Source organism: Chamaea fasciata, unplaced genomic scaffold, assembly GCF_029207755.1.
Source record: "Chamaea fasciata isolate MVZ Bird 193981 ecotype frontalis unplaced genomic scaffold, bChaFas1.0.hap1 SCAF_4, whole genome shotgun sequence".
Lineage (NCBI taxonomy): Eukaryota > Metazoa > Chordata > Aves > Passeriformes > Sylviidae > Chamaea > Chamaea fasciata.
Window position 1 is genome coordinate 732,551 of NW_027094089.1, and position 20,132 is coordinate 752,682.

The 20,132-nt window shown below is 35.0% G+C and overlaps 1 protein-coding gene across 21 annotated transcripts in view; it reads left to right on the forward strand.

The window, feature by feature from the left end:
- Positions 1-20,120, forward strand: part of TCF4 (transcription factor 4) — a 69,487-nt gene extending 49,367 nt beyond the window's left edge. For 8 of the 21 annotated variants that reach the window (XM_066180678.1, XM_066180677.1, XM_066180670.1 and 5 more), the window contains 10 exons: positions 2,426-2,531; positions 3,902-4,035; positions 5,049-5,160; positions 6,985-7,052; positions 9,078-9,156; positions 10,734-10,816; positions 12,996-13,172; positions 15,537-15,672; positions 16,781-16,943; positions 18,303-20,120. In XM_066180678.1, coding sequence (XP_066036775.1) covers positions 2,426-2,531; positions 3,902-4,035; positions 5,049-5,160; positions 6,985-7,052; positions 9,078-9,156; positions 10,734-10,816; positions 12,996-13,172; positions 15,537-15,672; positions 16,781-16,943; positions 18,303-18,723 — 1,479 coding nt within the window. In that variant the 3' untranslated portion in view covers positions 18,724-20,120. Of the gene's footprint in view, positions 1-2,425; positions 2,532-2,707; positions 4,036-5,048; positions 5,161-6,984; positions 7,053-9,077; positions 9,157-10,733; positions 10,817-12,995; positions 15,403-15,536; positions 15,673-16,780; positions 16,944-18,302 lie in introns of those variants that run through there. The other 13 variants (XM_066180673.1, XM_066180675.1, XM_066180663.1 and 10 more) reach the window with 8 other exon arrangements.
- Positions 20,121-20,132: the final 12 nt, after the last annotated feature.

The window sequence follows — 20,132 nt, forward strand, 5'->3', positions numbered from 1 at the left end:
AAAAATCCCCAAAAATCGAAGAAGAAAATCCCCAAAAATACCATTTAAACGTATTAATAATAATAGAAATAATAATAATAAAATCCCCATAGGATAATTAACCAGAAATGATAATGATAATACAAAAAACCCCGAAAAATCGAAGAAATAATAATAATAATAATAATAATAATAATAATTAAAATAATAATAATAATAATATCCCCGAAGTGTAATTAACAAGCAATGATAACGATAACACAAAAATCCCTAAAACATCATTAAAAAAACAATAATAATAATCAAATCCCAAAAAAACCATTTAAAACCCCCCGAAAATGGAATTAAAGAATAATAATTAGCGTGAGTAAAAAAAGATCCCGGAAGCGCGCCAAGGAAATCCCTGAAATACCGTTTAAAAACCCCGGAAATGGAATGAAAAAATATTAATAATTTGAGGCCCCTGAAACTGCACTGAGAAAACCCCGAAAAATATCATTTTTAAAAAAAAAAAACCCCGAAAAAAAATCATTTTAAAAAAATAAACCCCTAAAACATCACCTCGAAATGATAATAAAGAACTCCTGGAAATACTCTGAGAAAATCCCGAAAAATAGCACTGTAAAAATCCCGGAAACATCATATTAGTATTAATATTAATATTAATATTATTAATAGTGATATTAATCATTCCCTTTCCCTCCTCTCCTTCTCCTCTCTCTCCTCCTTTTCCCATCTTTCCCTTTCTCCTCCCTCTCCCTTCTTCCCTTCCCTCCTCCCTCCTTTCTCCTGCTCCCCTTCTCCCGCTTCCGTTGCTCCTTCTCCTCATCCTTCTCCCTTCTCCCTTCTCCTCCTTTTCCCTTCTCCCTTTTCCCCTTCTTCCCTTCTTCCCTTCTCCTCCTTTTCCCTTTTCCCCTTTTCCCCTTTTTCCATTCTCCTTTTCCTTTTTCCCTTTTTCCCTTGTTTCCCTTCTCCTTTTCCATTTTCCCTTTTCCCCTTCTCCTCCTTTTCCCTTTTCCCCTTTTCCATTTTTCCCTTCTCCTCCTTTTCCCTTTTCCCTTCTCCTTTTCCCCTTCTCCTCCTTTTCCCCTTTTTCCCTTCTCCTCCTTTTCCCTTTCCCCTTTTCCCTCTTTTCCTTCTCCTCCTGCTTTCCTTCTCCCTTTTCCTTTTCCCCTTCTCCTCCTTTTCCCTTTTCCCCTTTTCCATTTTTCCCTTCTCTTCCTTTTCCCTTTTCCCTTTCCCCCTTTCCCCTGCTCCTCCTTTTCCCCTTTTTCCCTTCTCCTCCTTTTCCCTTTTCCCCTTTTCCCCTTTTTCCATTCTCCTCCTTTTCCATTTTCCCTTTTCCCTTTTTCCTTCTCCTCCTTTTTCCTTTTCCCTTTCCCCCTTTCCCCTTCTCCTCCTTTTCCCTTTTCCCCTTTTTCCCTTCTCCTCCTTTTCCATTTCCCTTTTCCCCTTTTCCCTTCTCCTCTGTTTCCATTTCCCCCTTTCCCTTTTTCCCTTCTCCTCCTTTTCCCTTCTCCCTCTTTCCCTTCTCCTCCTGCTTTCCTTCTCCCTTCTCCTTCTCCCTTTCCCTTCTCTTCCTTTTCCATTTCCCCTTGTTTTTTCTTCCCTTCTCCCTTTTCCCAGAAAACCGAAACAGAGACGCTGAAACAGGAAAGAAAAAAAAAAAAAAAAGGGGGAAAAATAGAAGAGAGAGAGAGAGAGAAAGGGAGGGAAAAAAAAAGGAGGAATTGAGACGCTGAAACAGGGAAATAAAAAAGGGAAAGGGAGGGGAAAAGCAAAGGGGGGGAAAGAAAAGAGGGAATTGGGGAAAGAAAAGAGGGAATTGGGAAAAAAAGGGAAAGGGGGAAAAAAAGGGGAAAGGAAAAAGGAGAAAGAAGAGGGAATAAAAAAGGGGAAAAAAAGAGGGAGAAAGTTGGGAAGGAGGGGAGGGAAAGAAGGGGGAGAAATGAAGGAGGAGAAGGGAAAAAAGGGGAAAAGGAAAACAAACCAAAACAAAAAAGAGGGGAAAGAAACGGAGAAGAATTCCCGGAATTCCCGGAATTCCCGGATTTCCCGTTCCCGGAGGCGCCCTGAGCTCACGTCTCAAGATTTGGGGAAGTTTTGGTTCGTCCTTTTTTTTTTTTTTTTTTTAAATTATTCCTTGGATTTTTCATGGATTTGTTCCGATTTTCTTTCACCATTCCTGGGATTTTTTTTTTTTCTTTTTTTAAATTTGGGAATAAACAAAAAGAAGGAAAAAAAAAAAACCCCAAAATTCTTCCCGAAAACGGGATTTTTTGGCATCATTTTAATACCGAACCCCCCCCCCCAAAAAATCCCAATTTTTTTTTTTTTTTTGGGACATTTTTATTTCCCAAACTTCCTAAAACTCCCGAATTTTTGGGATAACTCCAGAATTCCCAAAAAAAAACCCCCCGCCTAAATTCCCGGATTTTCTCCGCAGGTTTACGCCCCGTCCGCCAGCACGGCCGATTACAACCGCGACTCTCCGGGTTACCCGTCGTCCAAAGCAGCAGCCAGCACTTTCCCCAGCTCCTTCTTCATGCAAGGTGAGCTCGGAAAATCCCGGGAAAATCCCGGGAAAAAAATTCCCGGAATTCCAGCTGAATTCGTTCCCGCTTTTTTTTTAATTATTATTTTTTTTTGGGTGGAAAAAGGGAAGATTCGGGGGTTTGTTTGGGGTTTGAATAGGGGGAAAAGGGGGGAAATGCCGGGAGAAGTGGGGGGGAAAAAAATCCGGGGAAATTGTCGGGGGAATTCCAGGAAAATTGGGGAAAAAGTCAGGGGAAAATCGGGAAAAATTCAGGGAAAAATGGGGAAAAAATCAGGAGAAAAATGGGGAAAAAATCAGGGAAAAATCTGGGGAAATTTGGGGGGAATTCCAGGAAAATTGGGGAAAAAGTCAGGGGAAAATGGGGAAAAAATCAGGAGAAAAATGGGGAAAAAATCAGGGAAAAATCTGGGGAAATTTGGGGGAAATTCCCCGAAAATTGGGGAAAAAATCCAGGAAAAAAATGGGGAAATTCTGGGGAAAATTCGGGGAATAAAAAATCCAGGGAAAAATCTGGGGAAATTTGGGGGAAATTCCAGGAAAAATGGGGAAAAATTGAGGAGAAAAGTGGGAAAAATTCAGGGAAAAATGGAGAAAAATTCAGGGAAAAAATGGGGAAAAAATCAGGAAAAATGGGGAAAAATTTAGGGGAAAAATGGGGGAAAATTCAGGAGAAAAGTGGGAAAAAATTCAGGGAAAAATTTGGGGAAAAAATCCAGGAAAAATGGGAAAAAATTCAGGGGAGGGAAAATGGGGAAAAATTCAGGGAAAATTGGGGGAAAGAATCCAGGAAAAAATGGGGAAAAAATCAGGGAAAATTCCAGGGAAAAATCCGGGAAGAAAATCCAGGGGAAAATTCCAGGAAATTCTGGGAAAAAAAATCCAGGAAAAAATGGGAAAAAAAATCCAGGAGAAAAAAAGGGAAAAATTGGGGAAAATTCAGGGAAAAACTGGGAAAAACCCAAGGAAAACTTGGGGGACAAATCAAGGCAAAAAAACGGGAAAATTCCAGGAAAATTTGGGGGGGAAAAAAAATCCAGAAAAAAAAAAAACGGGGAAAAATTTTTGGGCCAATCCCAAACTTCTGGGGATTCTCCCAAAATTCCCAGAAAAAAACCCCAAATTTTGGGATAATTCCTCTTCCAAACCTCCAAAAAATCCCCAATTTTTGGGACAATCCCAAACTTTTCGGGGATTCTCCCAAAAATCCCAAATTTTGGGATAATTCCTCTTCCAAACCTCCAAAAAATCCCCAATTTTCGTCCCGAACTTCGGGGCCGAACTCCCATTTCCCACAAAATTCTGGAATTTTCCACCCGCATCCCCGAATTTTTTTTTCCCGGCTTTTTTCCCGGTTTTTTTTCCCAGACGGGCACCACGGCAGCGACCCCTGGAGCTCGTCGAGCGGGATCAGCCAAGGCGGCTACGCCGGGATGTTGGGAAACTCTTCCCACATTTCCCAATCCGGGAGTTACTGCAGCCTCCACCCCCACGAAAGATTGGTGAGTGTTCGCCGAGAAACCCGGGAATTTTGGGGGATTTTTTGGGAATTTTTGGGGAATTTTTTGGGGTATTTTGGGGGTTTTTTGGAATTTTTTTGGATTTTTTTCCGATTTTTTTCCGATTTTTTTCAGGGTTTTAAAGGGATTTCTTGGGGAAAATCAAAGGAATTCTTCGGGAATTTTTAGGAATTTTTTAGGATTTTTTGGGGATTTTTTTCGGAATTTTTTGGGAATTTTTTGGGGTTTTTTTGGATTTTTGATGGATTTTTTTCCGATTTTTTCCCATTTTTTTCCCTTTTTTGGGGGGTTTTAAAGGGATTTCTTGGGGATTTTCCTGGATTTTTTAGAGGTTTTTTGGGGGATACTTCAGAGAAATTTTAGAGGATTTTTTGGGAATTTTTGAGGATAATTTCGAGGATTTTGGGGGGAATATTTAGGAATTTTTTGAGAATTTTTTTGGAATTTTTTTTGGAACGTTTTGGAACTTTTTCGGATTTTTTTTTTGGTGATTTTATTTTGCAATTTTTGAGTAATTTCTGAGTAATTTTCTTGGCATTTTTAGGCTTTTCCTGGTGATATTTTAGGGAAGTTTTGGGAATTTTGGGGGGAATTTTTGAGGATTTTTGGGGAATTTTTTGAGCATTTGTTTGGATTTTTTTGGAGATTTTTGGGGGAAATTTTGAGGATTTTTTTGGGGAATTTTTTGGGGAATTTTTTGAGCATTTGTTAGGATTTTTGGGGGGGGAATTTTTGAGGATTTTTTGGGGAATTTTTTGAGCATTTGTTTGGATTTTTTGGAGATTTTTGGGGGGAATTTTTCAGGGTTTTTTTTGAATTTTGGGGGAATTTTTTGAGCATTTGTTACGATTTTTCGGAGCTTTTTTTTTGGAATTTTTTTGTTTTCCTTTTGCAATTTTCGCGGGAATTTTTAGGACCTTTTGGGGAAGTTCGGAGAAGTTTTCGGGGAATTTTTGGAGCCCGGACGTGGCGAATTCTTGTGTTTCCTTCCCCAGCCCTACCCGTCGCACTCGTCGGCCGAGCTGAGCTCCGGCCTCCCCCCGATGTCGTCGTTCCACCGGAATTCCAATTTCACCCCCCCGGCCAACGGCTCGGAAAACATCCTGGGTGAGTCCGAAATATTCCTGAAAACCGAGATGGAGAGAGGAGAAAATCGGGAAAAAATGGTCCAATTTTTAGGGAATGTTGGGGGGATTTTTTGGGGAATTTTTGGGGATTTTTTAGGATTTTTTAGGGATTTTTTAGGGATTTTTAGGGATTTTTTTAGGGATTTGGGAGGGATTTTTTGGGGATTTTTTGGTGAAATTTTGGGGATTTTTTGGAGATTTTTTAGGGATTTTTGGGGGATTTTTTAGGATTTTTTAGGGATTTTTTTAGGATTTTTGGGGATTTTTTTAGGGTTTTTTTGAGGGATTTTTTTGAGATTTTTTAGGGGTTTTTTTTGAGATTTTTTAGGGATTTTTTAGGGGTTTTTGGGGATTTTTTTAGGGATTTTTTAGGAGTTTTTAGGGATTGGGGGGGGACTTTTTAGGGGTTTTTTTAGGATTTTTTAGGGATTTTTTTGAGATTTTTTTAGGATTTTTTGGTGAATTTTTGGGGATTTCTTGGAGATTTTTTAGGGATTTTTGGAGGATTTTTTTGGGACTTTTTGGGGATTTTTAAAGGATTTTTTGGGAATTTTTTAGGGATTTTTGAGGGATTTTTTAGGAGTTTTGGGGATTTTTCTAGGGATTTTTTTTTAGGGATTTGGGGGGGATTTTTTCGGGATTTTTTGGCAATTTTTTAGGGATTTTGGGGGGATTTTTTAGGGATTTTTTGGCGAATTTTGGGGGATTTTTTGGAGATTTTTTTAGGTTTTTTTGGAGATTTTTTTAGGGATTTTTGGGGGATTTTTTGAGGATTTTTTTGGGATTTTTGGGGGATTTTTTGGGGGATTTTTTAGGACTTCTTGGGGGATTTTTTAGGGATTTTTTAGGATTTTTTTGGGGGATTTTTAAGGGAGTTTTTAGGGATTTTTAAGGGATTTTGGGGGGGATTTTTAAGGGGTTTTTTGAGGGATTTTTCTCGGATTTTTTAAAGAATTTGGGGGAATTTTTTTGGGTTTTTGGAGGGGATTTTTTGGAAATTTTGGGGGGGGATTTTTTGAGGAATTTTGGGGATTTTTTGAGAGATTATTTTGGATTTTTTTACAGTTTTTGGTGGGATTTTTACATGGAATTCGGGGAATTTTTGGGGAATTTTTTTTTGAATTTCTTCACGATTTCTTGGGGGAGATTTTTACAGAATTTTTTTGGATTTTTGGGGAAAACTTTGAAACAATAAAATATTCACGGAAAATTATAGGGGGGGAAATAAATAAATTCAGGATTTAAAAAAAAAAAAAAATCATGGAAAAACTCCCCAAATTTTGGGGAAAAAAAATAGGAAAAAAACCTGAAAAATATTTGAATTTTTTGGGGTTGTTTTTTGAGGAAAAAAGGAGGGAAAACATCAGGGAATTTGGGGGGATTTGGGGAAAAAATGTTGGAATTTTGGGGGGTTTTTTTTGGGGTTTTTTTGAGGGGTTTTGAGGGATTGTTGAGACTTTGAGAATCCCCCCCAAAAAATCCTTAAAAATCCCCTAAAAAATCCCCAAAACTCGCGAGAAAATTCCAAAAAAAATTCCCAAAATCCTTCGAAAAATTCCTTCGAAAAACTAAAAAAAAAAATTGGTCAAAATTCCTCAAAATATCACATTAAAAATCCCCCCAAAAATGGCAAAAAATTACTAAAAAATCCCCCCAAAATCACATTAAAATTCCGGAAAAAAAACCCTCAAAAAAATCCCGAAAAATCTCCAACTTTTTTTTCCCTCCGAATTCCCGGATTTTCACCCAAATTTTGCATTTTTCTCCTGAAATTTTTCTGTTGTCCTGTTGGTTTTTTTTGCAGCCACTCGAGGCAGCGGCGCCGGGGGCAGTTCGCAGACCGGGGACGCGCTGGGAAAAGCTCTCGCCTCTGTAAGACACCAAAAATTCCGTTTATTTCCCCAAAATTCCAAGGTTTTTTTCGGTTGAGAATTCCCGACTTTTCGAGTTGAACCCATGAGGAAAAAAATTAAAAAAAAAAACGGGGTAAAAACGGGGAAAATTCCCTATTTTTTTCATGGAAATATCCCAGAAAAATCCCAAATTTTCTGTCTCAAAACCCCCCCAAAAATTCCCATTTTTAATTCCCAAATATCCCTCAAAAAATCCCGAAATTAAAAAAAAAAATTCCCATTTTTCTCCAGGAAAATTCCCCGAATTTTTCCATCCCAAAAATTCCCCCCAAAAATTCCCAAATTTCCTCCAAAAAATCCCAAATTTTTTCAGATCCTCAAACCCCCTCCCAAAAATTCCCAAATTTGTTCCAGGAAATTCCCCAAATTTTTCCATCCCGAACACCCTAAAAATTCCCCAAATTCCCCAAATTTTTTATCCCAAATTTCCCCCCAAAAATTCCCAATTTTTTTCCGTCCCAAATATCCCCCAAAATTCCCCAAATTTTCTCCCCAAATTCCCAAATTTTTCCAGCCCAATATCACAAAAAATTCCCCGAAAAACGCTCAAAAATTCCCCGCAAAAAATCCCGAAAAATTCCCCCAAAAATTCTAAACAAAAAATCTCCAAAAACTCCCCAAAAACCCCAAAATTTCCAATTTTTTTTCCATATTTTCCCCCCAAAATCTTTTTTTTCTTCTTCCCATTTATTTCCCATTTTTCCATTTTTTTTCCTTTTAATTTTCTTCTCAATTTTTAAAAATATTTTTTATTTTGTTTTTAATTTTCTTTCCTTTTTTTTTAATTTTATTTTTAATCTTTCCAATTTTTCAATCATTTTCCCTTTGAATTTTCCTTTCAATTTTTGGGAATATTTTTTATTTCATTTTTAATTTCTTTTCATTTTTATTTTTTATTTTTATTTTTCAGTAATTTTTTTTCTACTTTTTCATTTGATTTTTAATTTTCTTTTCATTTTTAAATGATTTTTCCTTCTGATTTTATTTTCTATTTTTCCCTATTTTTTTTATTTTCAATTTTTTTATTTCCTTTTTAATTTTCGTTTTTATTTTTTCTATTTCTTCATTTGGTTTTTCATTTTTTTCTCCATTTCTCAGTAATTTTTTTTTCATTTTATTTTCTATTTTTTCATTCTATTTTCAATTTTTTCGTATTTTTTCTTCTCATTTCATTTTCCATTTTTGCTTTTGAATTTTTCTATTTTTTCCACTTTTTTAATTTGCCATTTTTTCTGTTTTTTTATCTTTATTTTTTCAATTTTTATTCCTTTCATTCATTTTTTTATTTTCATGAATTTGAATTTTCTAGTTTTTCCTTTTTTTCGCTTTCAAATTTTCATTAAATTTTTTTATTTTCATAAATTTTTATTTTCTTTTCCCTTTTTTATTTTTTAAATTTTCATTTTTTTTATGATTTTCACAAATTTTAATTAATTTTCTATTTTTTCATCTTTTTATTTCTTAAGTTTCCATTTCTTTTTCATGATTTTCATAAATTTTAATTAATTCTCTATTTTTTCATCTTTTTTCATTTTCAATTTCCCTTCATTTTATTCGCTTTTTTATTTTCATGCATTTTAATTCATTTTCTCTTTTTTCGTATTTTTTTTCCAATTCTCATTTCCTTTATTTCTTTATTGCCATAAATTTGAATTAATTTTTCTATTTTTTCCCCTTTTTTCTCTCAGTTTTTTCAATTTTCGTTGATTCTTTCGATTTCCATAAATTTGAATTAATTTTTCTTTTTTTTCCCCTTTTTTCTCTCAGTTTTTTCAATTTTCATTGATTCTTTCGAGTTCCATAAATTTGAATTAATTTTTCTGTTTTTTCACCTTTTTTCTTCCACTTTTTTTTCCGCTCTCCTTCCTTTTGCTCTTTTCGTTTCCGCGGATTTCGATCCTAACTCAATTCCCAAATTTCCCGCTCTTTCGGATATTTGATCTCTTTAATTGCTCTCGTTTGTTTTGTTTTTATGTCTCGAAAGATTTATTCTCCAGACCACACCAACACCAGCTTTTCATCCAACCCTTCGACTCCCGTCGCTTCTCCCCCTTCTCTGGCAGGTATTGTTCCTTTTTTTATGAAAAAAAAAACCCCGCAAAATTCAAATTTTTCCCCATTTTTTGGGATCTAGAAGGAAAAAAAATTCCTCCGAAATCGGCAAAAATTGGAGCTAAAAGTCGTTGAAAACGCTCAAAAAACGTCGAGCTCGAAACGGGCGGAAATTGTTCAAAAATTGACCTAAAACCGAGAAAAATTTCCTCAAAATAATTTTAAAAAAATCCCAAAAATAAAACCAGGAGGAATTATTAAATATTTCCAGTTTTAAAAAAAGGAAAAAAATTCCCATTTTAAAAAAAAAATTTGGAAATTAATAAAAAAAAAATTGAAAAAATCGGGAGAAAGGAAAAAAAAAAATTCCCAAAATTAAAAATTGGGAGAATAAGGAAAAAAAATTCCTTTAAAAAAAAAAATTCCCAAAAGGGTCAAAAATCGCCCCAAAAAATTTTCAGGTTGAAAACGGGGAAAAAAATGCTCCAAAAAATTTCCAAAAAATTGCCCAAAATCCAAAATAAGGAAAAAAAAATTTCCCAGTTTTAAAAACGGCCAAAATTGCCCCAAAATTGCCCCAAAATCAAAAATCCAAAATGAGGAAAAAAAGGGGAAAATTTCTGTTTTAAAAACGGCCAAAATTGCCCCAAAATTTTCCACCTTGAAATTGTGATTTTTTTTTGGTTTTTTGGGCCAAAATTCCAAATTTTTTCCCCAATTTTAAGGAAAATTCTTAAAATTTTTGGTGTGAAACCAAAAAAAAGGCCAAAAATCCCCAAATTTCGAGTCGAAAAGTGTCAAAAACGCCGGAATTTTGAGTTTAAAACGGGTGAAAATGGTCCAAAAGTAAAATTTAAAAAAAAATTTCCCCAAAAACTAAAAATGGGAAAAGAAAAAAATAAAATTCCCAAATTTTTCCCGCTAAAAATTGTTCAAAATGTCAAAATTTTGACCCAAAATTGGGAGAAATTCCCTCAAAAAAAAAAGAAAATTTATTCAAATAAAGAAACTGGAAAAGGAAAAAAAAATTGGGCGAAAATCGGGAATTTTTAGAATTATTAACGGTGTTAATTGTTAATTAATTTTATTCATTAAGCTCGTTGAGGGGGAAAAAAATCCTCATGGAAAAAAAATCCCCAAAAACAGGAAAAAATTGCCCCAAAAAATTAAAAAAATTGGGAAAAAAAAGAAGAAAAAAAATCACATTTTTCTTCATTAGTAATTTTATTAATTAATTGCCTTAATTAGGCGCATTTCGGGCCAAAAGCCTGATTAACAAAACCTCAAAAATCAGGGAAAAAACGCCCCAAGAAAGGGGAAAAAAAGTCCCAAAAAATTCAGGATTTTTTACGTGATTGATTTTTTCCTTATTAATTTCATTAATTAACTCTCCCAATTAAGCTCATTTAGGAAAAAAATCCTAATTAAAAAAAAAAACACCCAAAAAACTGGAAAAAAAAAAACCTAAAAAAATTTACGGGGGAAAAAAAAAAAAAAAAAAATTCTTTCGATTATTTTCGATTAATTAATTAATAAGATTTTTTTTAAATTAATTGATTTTTTTTGTTAATTGAACTCTGTTAATTAGCAGGCTCAGCAGTTTGGTCTAGGAATGGAGGAGGGGGAGCAGCGTCTTCATCGCCCAATTATGAGGGGCCCTTGCACTCCTTGGTACGTCCGAATTAGCCGCCTCATTAATTATTAATTGATCATCCGCGAATTAATGATTAGCCGTTAGTTCTTAACGAGTAAGAATTAATCAGCTTTCCGTTGCTTCCGTTCGTTTTTTTTTTTTTTCGGAGTTGGATTTGGTTTCGGTGGAGTCGAGGACGGGATTGGTTGGTCTGGAGGAATAATCCGCTCGTTAATCGTTCGTTAATTAATTGCTCGCTAATCGTCCGTTGGTTTCTTTGTTATTTCCATTTTCCTTGATTTTTTTTCTCTTTTTCGTTTTTTTTTTTTTTTCTTCATTTTTTTTTTGTGTTTGAAGTTTTCTGGAGTCGACGGTTGGTCTGGATGAATTAATCGCTAATTAATTAATTGCTCCTTAATTATTCCTTAATTTCTTTAGTAATTCAATTTTTTTTATTTCTTTCACTTTTTTTTTTGAGTTTTTCCTCTTTTTTTTTAATTTTGATTTTTTTCCTGGAGTCGATGATGGGGTTGGTTGGTCTGGATTAATTAATCCAGAATTAATTAATGATCCCTTAATTTCTGCCATTATCAATGGATTTTTCATCATTAATCTGTCGTTTTCCCAGATTTTTTTTTGTTTTTCCCTTGGAAAAATGGGAATTGTTGGGATGAGGAATCCTTGGTTGGTCCTAATTAATTAGTTAATAATTAATTCTGAGTTACTCATTAATTTCTGTGGTCATTAATTCTTCGTTAGTAATTTTTTCTTTTTCTTGGAGTTTTTTCCTGATTTGGTTTGAAACATTTTCGTGGTGGAGAAAAGTGACGGGAGTGGTTGGTCTGGATGAATTAATCGCTCATTAATTATTGATTAATTATTCGTTAATTTCTGTAATTATTAATTGGTTCTTCAGTGTTAAATTTTTTCGGGTTTTTTCCAATTTTTTCCTCATTTTTTCAGGAATTTTTTTGAGGACGGGATTGGTCGGTCTGGGTGAATTATTCACTCATTAATTGCTTATCAATTAATTATTCATTAACCGTTAATCATTTGTTCCTTCTCTCAAAAAAATCCTGAAAAAAATCCCAAAAAATTCCCCAAAATTCCCAAATAAATTCTCCAAAAATTCCTGGAAAATTCCCCCCAAAAAATCCTGGAAAAACTCTGGAAAAAAATCCAAAAAAATTCTCCCAAAACGTCCAAAAAAAGCTTTAAAAACTCCCCAAAAATGCCAAAAAAACCCTAAAAAAAGAGTCAAGAAAAAGTCAAAAAATGCGGAAAAAATTCCCTTAAAATTCCCAAAAAATTCTTCTAAAAATTTGCCCCAAAATTCTTTTAAAAATCCCAAAAAAAATCCTCCAAAAATTGGGAAAAAATCCTTAAAAAAATCCCTGAAAATTCCTCCAGAAATCCTGAAGAAAAATCCCCAAAAATCCCCCAAAATTGGAAAAAAATCTGAAAAAATTCCACCAAAAATTCCTTGAAAATTCCCAAAAAAGTCCCCGAAACAAAAATCCTTTAAAAATTGGAAAAAAACCCCCAAAACCACTAAAAATAAAATCCAAGAAAATCTCCCCAAAAAACTGGGAAAAAAATCCCCAAAAAAATCCCCAAAAAATCCCAAAGAAACTCTAAAAACTCCGTAAAAAAAATCACCAAAAATCCGGAAAAAAATTCCAAAAAATCACCGAAAAAATTCCCCAAAAATTCTTCCAAAAATTTTGCCCCGAAATTCTTTTGAAAAAGTAAAAAAAAAAAAACCAAACCTTTCTGAAAATCTGGAAAAAAAAAATCTCCAAAATAATCTCTCAAAACAAAATTCCTTGAAATTCCCAATAAAATAAGAAAAAAAAACTCCTCAAAAATACCAAAAAATTTTTAAAAAATCGGAAAAAACCAATTTTAAATCTCCAAAAAATTCCAAAACCGGATCACCCCGACAATTCCCTCCCCCCCAAAAAAATCCTTTTAAAAACCCCTCAAAAAACCGGGAAAAAAAAAAAATCCCAAATTGGAGAAAACTGAAAAAAATTCCTGGAAAAACTCCGAAAAAAGAAAAAAAAACGAGACTTTTGAGACTGAGAAAAGCGCCGAAAAAAGCGCGAAAAAAGCGCGAAAAAAGCGCTAAAAAATCCCGCCGATTTGGCGGAATTTCCCCAGAAATTCCTCATTTTTTTTTTCCCCGTTTCGGCGTTTTTTTGGTGTTTTTGGCAGCAGAGCCGCATCGAGGATCGCCTGGAGCGCCTGGACGACGCCATCCACGTGCTGCGGAACCACGCCGTGGGCGGTTCGGCCGAAATGCCCGGCCTCCTGGGCGCTCCCAACGGCGCCGCGGCCGGCTTGGCCGCCGGCTACGCCTCGGGCATCCTGGCCGGTCGGCACGCCTTGATGGTGAGGAAGGGCGGCCGCGGGGCCGCGGGCGGGTCGGCTTCCGTTAGGGATTTCGGGGGGTTTTTGATGGGATTTTTGGGGGATTTTTTGGGGATTTTTTGGGGATTTTATCAGGATTTTTTCAGAATTGTTTCAGGATTTTTTCAGGATTTTTTGGGGATTTTTTGGGGATTTTATCAGGGTTTTTTCAGAATTTTTTAGGATTTTTTTCTGGATTTTTTTAGGTTTTTTCCAGGGTTTTATCAGGATTTTTTTTCAGGATTTTTTTCAGAATTTTTCTAGGATTTCTTCAGGATTTTTTCAGGGTTTTTTCAGGATTTTTTTCAGAATTTTTTCTGGATTTTTTCAGAATTTTTTTGTGATTTACAGGATGTTTTCAGGATTTTTTTAGATTTTTTTTCAGGATTTTTTCAGGATTTTTTCCAGGATTTTTTCAGGATTTTCTCAGAATTTTTTAGAATTTTTTCACATTTTTTTCAGGATTTTTTGGGGATTTTTTGGGGATTATTTTAGGATTATTTCAGGATTTTTTCAGGGTTTTTTACGATTTTTTTCATATTTTTTTCAGGATTTTTTTCAGGACTTTTTAGGGTTTTTTTCGGGATTTTTTTCAGGATTTTTTCAGGATTTTTTCAGGATTTTCTCAGAGTTTTTTCAGGATTTTTTCAGGATTTTTTTAGGATTTTCTCAGGATTTTTTCAGGATTTTTTTAGGATTTTTAAGAATTTTTTCAGAATTTTTTCAGGATTTTTTGGGGATTATTTTAGGATTATTTCAGGATTTTTTCAGGATTTTTTCAGGATTTTTTCGGGATTCTTTTGGGATTTTTTTGGGATTTTTTCAGGATTTTTTCAGGATATTTTCAGAATTTTTTCAGGATTTTTTCAGGATATTTTGGAGGAATTTTTGAGGATTTTTTCGGGGGGGGAATTTTTTTTTCTTAGGGAATTTTTAGGTACCTTGTCGAACTTTTATCAGAATTTTTCGGTGATTTTTTTGGGTGTAGTTTGGGAAATTTTTGAGGATTTTTTGACGTGTTTTTTCGGACTTTCCTGGGATTTTTTAAAAATTTTTTTGCCATTTTTTGAGAATATTTTTCAAAAATTTTGAGAATTTTTTGGAGGTTTTTTAGGATTATTCAGGGATTTTTTTCACCTTTTTTGGGGGAATTTTTTTGGAATTTTTTTTAGGTTTTTTTTAGAATTTTTGGGAGCATTTTTTTGGATGGAATTTTCTGCAGATTTTTCGGGCGTTTTTTCATGAATTCGTCGCCGAGTTTTCCGGATATTTTTCAGAGTTTTCCGGGATTTTTTTTTAGGGACTTTTTAGTGAATTATTTCAGATTTCTTAGGAGATTTTTGGAGAATTTTTGGGGATTTTTTTTAGGAATTTTTTGCGTGAATTTTTCAGGATTTTTTGGAGAAAAATTTGGGGATTTTTAGGAATTTCTCGTGAAGTTTTTCGGATATTTTTTCCGAACTTCCTCGGGGTTTTTAAAGGGAATTTTTAGGCATTTTTAGCAATTTATTTAGGATTTTTGTGGGGTTTTTAAATGATTTTTTAAGGAATTTTATGAGGATTTTTGGAGGATTTTTCAGAAATTTTTTTGGGATTTTTAAGGTTTTTTTTGTGATTTTTTTTTCAGCATTTTTGAAGGAGTTTCTGAGGATTTTTTAAGGATTTTTAGGCGATTTTTTAGGATTTTTTTTCATCCCTTTTTAAGGATTTGCTCAGGATTTTTTACACATTTTGGGGTTTTTTTTTCCCAGGATTTTCTGAGAATTTCTCAGGAATTTTTTAGGGATCTTTAGGAAATTTCCGTGAATTTTTTTGGGGGGATTTTTCAGAATTTTCTGGGATTTTTTAGGGGTTGTTTTTTAGGAATTGCTGAGGGCCTTTTTAGGTGATTTTTGGAATATTTTTAGAGAATTTTTTTTCATCCCTTTTAGGAATTTTTTCACATTTTTTTTCTTCATTTTTTCCAAGGTTTTTTTGGCGATTTTTTGAGGATTTTTTTTTTTTTAGGCATTTGTAGGAATTTTTTTGTGATTTTTTGGGAATTTTTTCATGGCTTTGAGGGATTTTTAAAGGAATTTTTTTTGGTGTTTTTTGGAGAAGTTTTTGGGTGGTTTTTTTTATTTTTTGAGGGGAATTTTGGTTGATTCTTTGGGAATTTTTTTTGCATTTTTTCGGGCTGTATTCCGACAATTCCGAGGATTTTTGTGGATTTTTTTTTGGGGGGGGGGGGGGCAGGGTTTTAAACCATCCGAGATTTAAGAATTTCTCGATTCTGGCGTTTAAAATCCGGGAATTTAGGATCGGGGGTTTTGTTTTTTTTTTCGGGGGGGGGTTGGGAATTTCCAGGTGGGAACTCACCGGGACGACGCCGTCGGAATCCGCGGGAGTCACTCGGTGCTGCCCAACCAAATCCCCGTGCCGACGCTGCCGGTGCAATCGGCCACGTCCCCCGAGCTCAACACGGGCCAGGATCCTTATAGAGGTAAAGGATTCGGTCAAATGCAGAAAATCCCGAGATTCCCAAAAAAAAAAAAAATCCGGAAAAAATCCGCCCAAAAACGGCTGAAAAATGCCCCCCAAAAAAAATCTAAAAAAAAAAATTCCCGCGGAATAAGAGAAAAAAATTCCCCAAAATTCTTCCCCGGAACAAGCGAAAAATGTAATAAAAGAGTGTCCCCAAAATCCTATAAAATTCCCCCAAAAAATCCCCCAAAAATTGCCAAAAAATCCCCCCAAAAAATCCCCAAACGGCGCAAAAATTCCCCCAAAAATTCTCCAAAAAATCCCCAAAATTCTCCCAAAAAATTGCCCAAAAAATCCCCCCAAAAATGGGAAAAATGGGAGAATGGGAAAAAAAAGGGGGAAAAATGGGGAAAATGGGCAAAAAAGGGATGAAAAGAGGAAAAATGGGAAAAAAGGGGGGAAATGGGGAAAAATATTGGGGAAAAATGAGGAAAAAAAAGGGGGAAATGGAAAAAAAAAAACCAAACAAAGAAATTGTTAAAAAGTGGGAAAAAGGTAAAAAAAAGAGAGAAAAATAAGGGGAAAAATGGGGAAAATGGAAAAAAAAAAGGAAAAATGGGGGGATGCAAAAAAATGGGAAAAAATAAGGGGAAAAGTGGGAAAATAATGGGGAAAATGGGGAAAAATATTGGGGAAAAATATTGGGGAAAAATGGGAAAAAATGGGAAAAAATGAGGGAAAAAAAAGGGGAAATTGGAAAAAAAAACTAAACAAAAAAATGTTAAAAACAATGAAAAAAAATGGGAAAAAAGGTTAAAAAAGGAGGGAAAACTAAGGAAAAAATGGGGAAAAATGGAAAAAAAAAATTTAGGGAATGGGAGGAAATGGGAAAAAGGGGGAAAAATGGGGAAAATGGGAAAAAAAGGGTGAAAAGTGTAAAAATGGGGAAAAATATTGGGAAAAAAATGGGAAAAAATCAGGAGAAAATGGGATAAAATGGGGGAAAATGGAAAAAAATGGGGGGAAAATGGGGAAAAAAATGACGAAAAAATCAGGAAAAAAAGGGGAAAAGAGGAAAAAAAAGTGGGAAAACGCCCCCGAATTCCCGTTTTTTTTGTCCCCCCCAGGAATCCCCTCGGCTCTCCAAGGGCAGAGCGTCTCCTCGGGGAGCTCGGAGATCAAATCGGACGACGAGGGCGACGAGAACCTCCAGGATCCCAAAACTGCCGAGGAGAAGAAGCTGGAAGAGGAGAAGAAGGAGATCAAATCCATAACTAGGTCAAGATCTAGGTAACGGGAGAAAAACCGGGGGGGAAGGGGGGGGAAAATTGGGGGAAAATCGGGGGGAAATGGGAAAAGACGGGGGGGAAAATAGGAGGAAAAAATGGGGGAAATGTGGGGGGAAAAGGGGGAAAAATGGGGGAAAATGGGGGAAAAATGGGGGAAAAAAATGGGGAAAAATAGGAGAAAAAATGGGGAAAATGTGGGGGGGAAAATTGGGGGAAAAATGGGAAAAAATAGGAGAAAAAATGGGGGAAAATGGGAAAAAAATGGGGAAAAATTGGGGAAAAAATGGGAAAAAAACAGGAAAAAAGGGGGAAAAATGGAAAAAAAGGGGGAAAAAAGGGAAAAAAAATGGGAAAAAAGGGGGGAAATGGGGAAAAAATGGGAAAAAAAAGGGAAAAAAAGGGAAAAAAGGGGGGGAAATGGGAAAATAAGGGGAAAAAATGGGGAAAAAATAGGAAAAAAGGGGGAAAAATGGGAAAAAACTGGAACAAAAAGGGGAAAAAAACAAGGGAAAAAAACGGGAAAAAAGGGGAAAAAAACAGGAAAAAAGGGGGGAAAATGGGGAAAAAAACGGGAAAAAAAGGGGAAAAAATGGGAAAAAAAATGGGAAAAATGGGAAAAAAGGGGAATAAAACCGGGAAAAAAAATGGGAAAAAAACGGGAAAAAAGGGGGAAAATATGGGAAAAAAGGGGGAAAAAATGGGGAAAAAAGGGGAAAAAAATGGGGAAAAAATGGGAAAAAAACAGGAAAAAAAGGGGAAAAATGGGAAAAAAAGGGGAAAAATGGGGAAAGAAGGGAAAAAAAGAAAAAAACGGGGGGAAAAATGAGGGAAAAAATGGGAAAAAAGGGGGAAAAAATCGGGGGGAAAAGGGGAAAAAATGGGAAAAAAAGTGGGAAAAAAATGGGGAAAAAAAGGGGGAAGAAAAGGGGAAAAATGGGAAAAAAGGGGAATAAAACTGGGGAAAAAAAATGGGGAAAAAACGGGAAAAAAGGGGGAAAAATGGAAAAAAGGGGGAAAAAATGGGGAAAAAGGGGGAAAAAATGGGGAAAAAGGGGGAAAAATGGGGAAAAAAGGGGGAAAAATGGGAAAAAAACGGGAAAAAATGGGAAAAAAAGGGGGAAAAAATGGGGAAAAAAGGGGGAAAATGGGAAAAAAACGGGAAAAAATGGGAAAAAAAGGAGGAAACAAATGGGAAAAAATGGGAAAAAAATGGGAAAAAAAGGGAAAAAAAAGGGAAAAGAATGGGGAAAAAAAAGGGGAAAAAAACGGGAAAAAAAGGGCGGGGAAAAAATCCGGGCAACCCTTGAGTTCCGTGTCGAGCTAACGGCCCGCTCCGCCCCTGGCCTCGCTCCCCCAACAGCGCCAACGACGACGAGGACCTGACCCCGGAGCAGAAAGCCGAGCGGGAGAAGGAGCGGCGCATGGCCAACAACGCGCGGGAGCGGCTGCGCGTGCGCGACATCAACGAGGCCTTCAAGGAGCTGGGCCGCATGGTGCAGCTGCACCTGAAAAGAAGCGACAAGCCGCAGACCAAGCTGCTCATCCTGCACCAAGCCGTGGCCGTCATCCTCAGCCTGGAGCAGCAGGTCCGAGGTGGGTGGAGTCGGGGCGGGGAAACGGCAAAAACGGGCGAAAACGGGCGGAAAACGCGGTTTTTTGGTGGTTTTTTAGGAATTTTTTGGGGATTTTTTGGGGATTTTTTCGAGGTTTTTTGGAGATTTTTTAGGGATTTTTTGAGAATTTTTCGAGAATTTTTCGAGAATTTTTCGAGAATTTTTTGAGAATTTTTCGTAATTTTTTCGTAATTTTTTCATAATTTTTGGGGGATTTTTCGCGGATTTTTTCTCATTTTTCTGGGATTTTCTTAGTATTTTTTATGATTTTTTTAAGTATTTTTGGGGGATTTTCTGGTGACTTTTTGGTGGTTTTTTGGAGATTTTTTAGGGATTTTTTGAGAATTTTTCGAGAATTTTTCGAGAATTTTTTGAGAATTTTTCGAGAATTTTTCGAGAATTTTTTCGTAATTTTTTGGGGATTTTTCGCGGATTTTTTCTCATTTTTCTGGGATTTTTTTAGTATTTTTTATGATTTTTTAAGTATTTTTGGGGGATTTTTTGGTGACTTTTTGGTGGTTTTTTGGAGATATTTTAGGGATTTTTTGGGGATTTTTTGAGAATTTTTCGAGAATTTTTCGAGAAATTTTTGAGAATTTTTCGTAATTTTTTCGTAATTTTTTGGGGATTTTTCGCGGATTTTTTCTCATTTTTCTGGGATTTTCTTAGTATTTTTTATGATTTTTTTAAGTATTTTTGGGGATTTTTTGGGGACTTTTTGGTGGTTTTTTGGAGATTTTTCAGGGATTTTTTGGGGATTTTTCGAGAATTTTTTGAGAATTTTTCGAGAATTTTTTGAGAATTTTTTGAGAATTTTTCGTAATTTTTTCGTAATTTTTTGTAATTTTTTGGGGATTTTTCACGGATTTTTTCTCATTTTTCTGGGATTTTCTTAGTATTTTTTATGATTTTTTTAAGTATTTTTGGGGGATTTTTTGGTGACTTTTTGGTGGTTTTTTGGAGATTTTTTAGGGATTTTTGAGAATTTTTCGAGAATTTTTTGAGAATTTTTCGAGAATTTTTTGAGAATTTTTTGAGAATTTTTCGTAATTTTTTCGTAATTTTTTGTAATTTTTTGGGGATTTTTCGCGGATTTTTTCTCATTTTTCTGGGATTTTCTTAGTATTTTTTATGATTTTTTTAAGTATTTTTGGGGGATTTTTTGGTGACTTTTTGGTGGTTTTTTGGAGATTTTTTAGGGATTTTTTTGGGGATTTTTTGAGGATTTTTCGAGAATTTTTTGAGAATTTTTCGAGAATTTTTTCGAGAATTTTTCGAGAAATTTTGAGAATTTTTCGTAATTTTTTCGTAATTTTTTGGGGATTTTTCGCGGATTTTTTCTCATTTTTCTGGGATTTTCTTAGTATTTTTTTATGATTTTTAAAGTATTTTTTGGGGATTTTTTGGGGACTTTTTGGTGGTTTTTTGGAGATTTTTCAGGGATTTTTTGGGGATTTTTCGAGAATTTTTCGAGAATTTTTGAGAATTTTTCGAGAATTTTTCGAGAATTTTTCGAGAAATTTTGAGAATTTTTCGTAATTTTTTCGTAATTTTTTGGGGATTTTTCGCGGATTTTT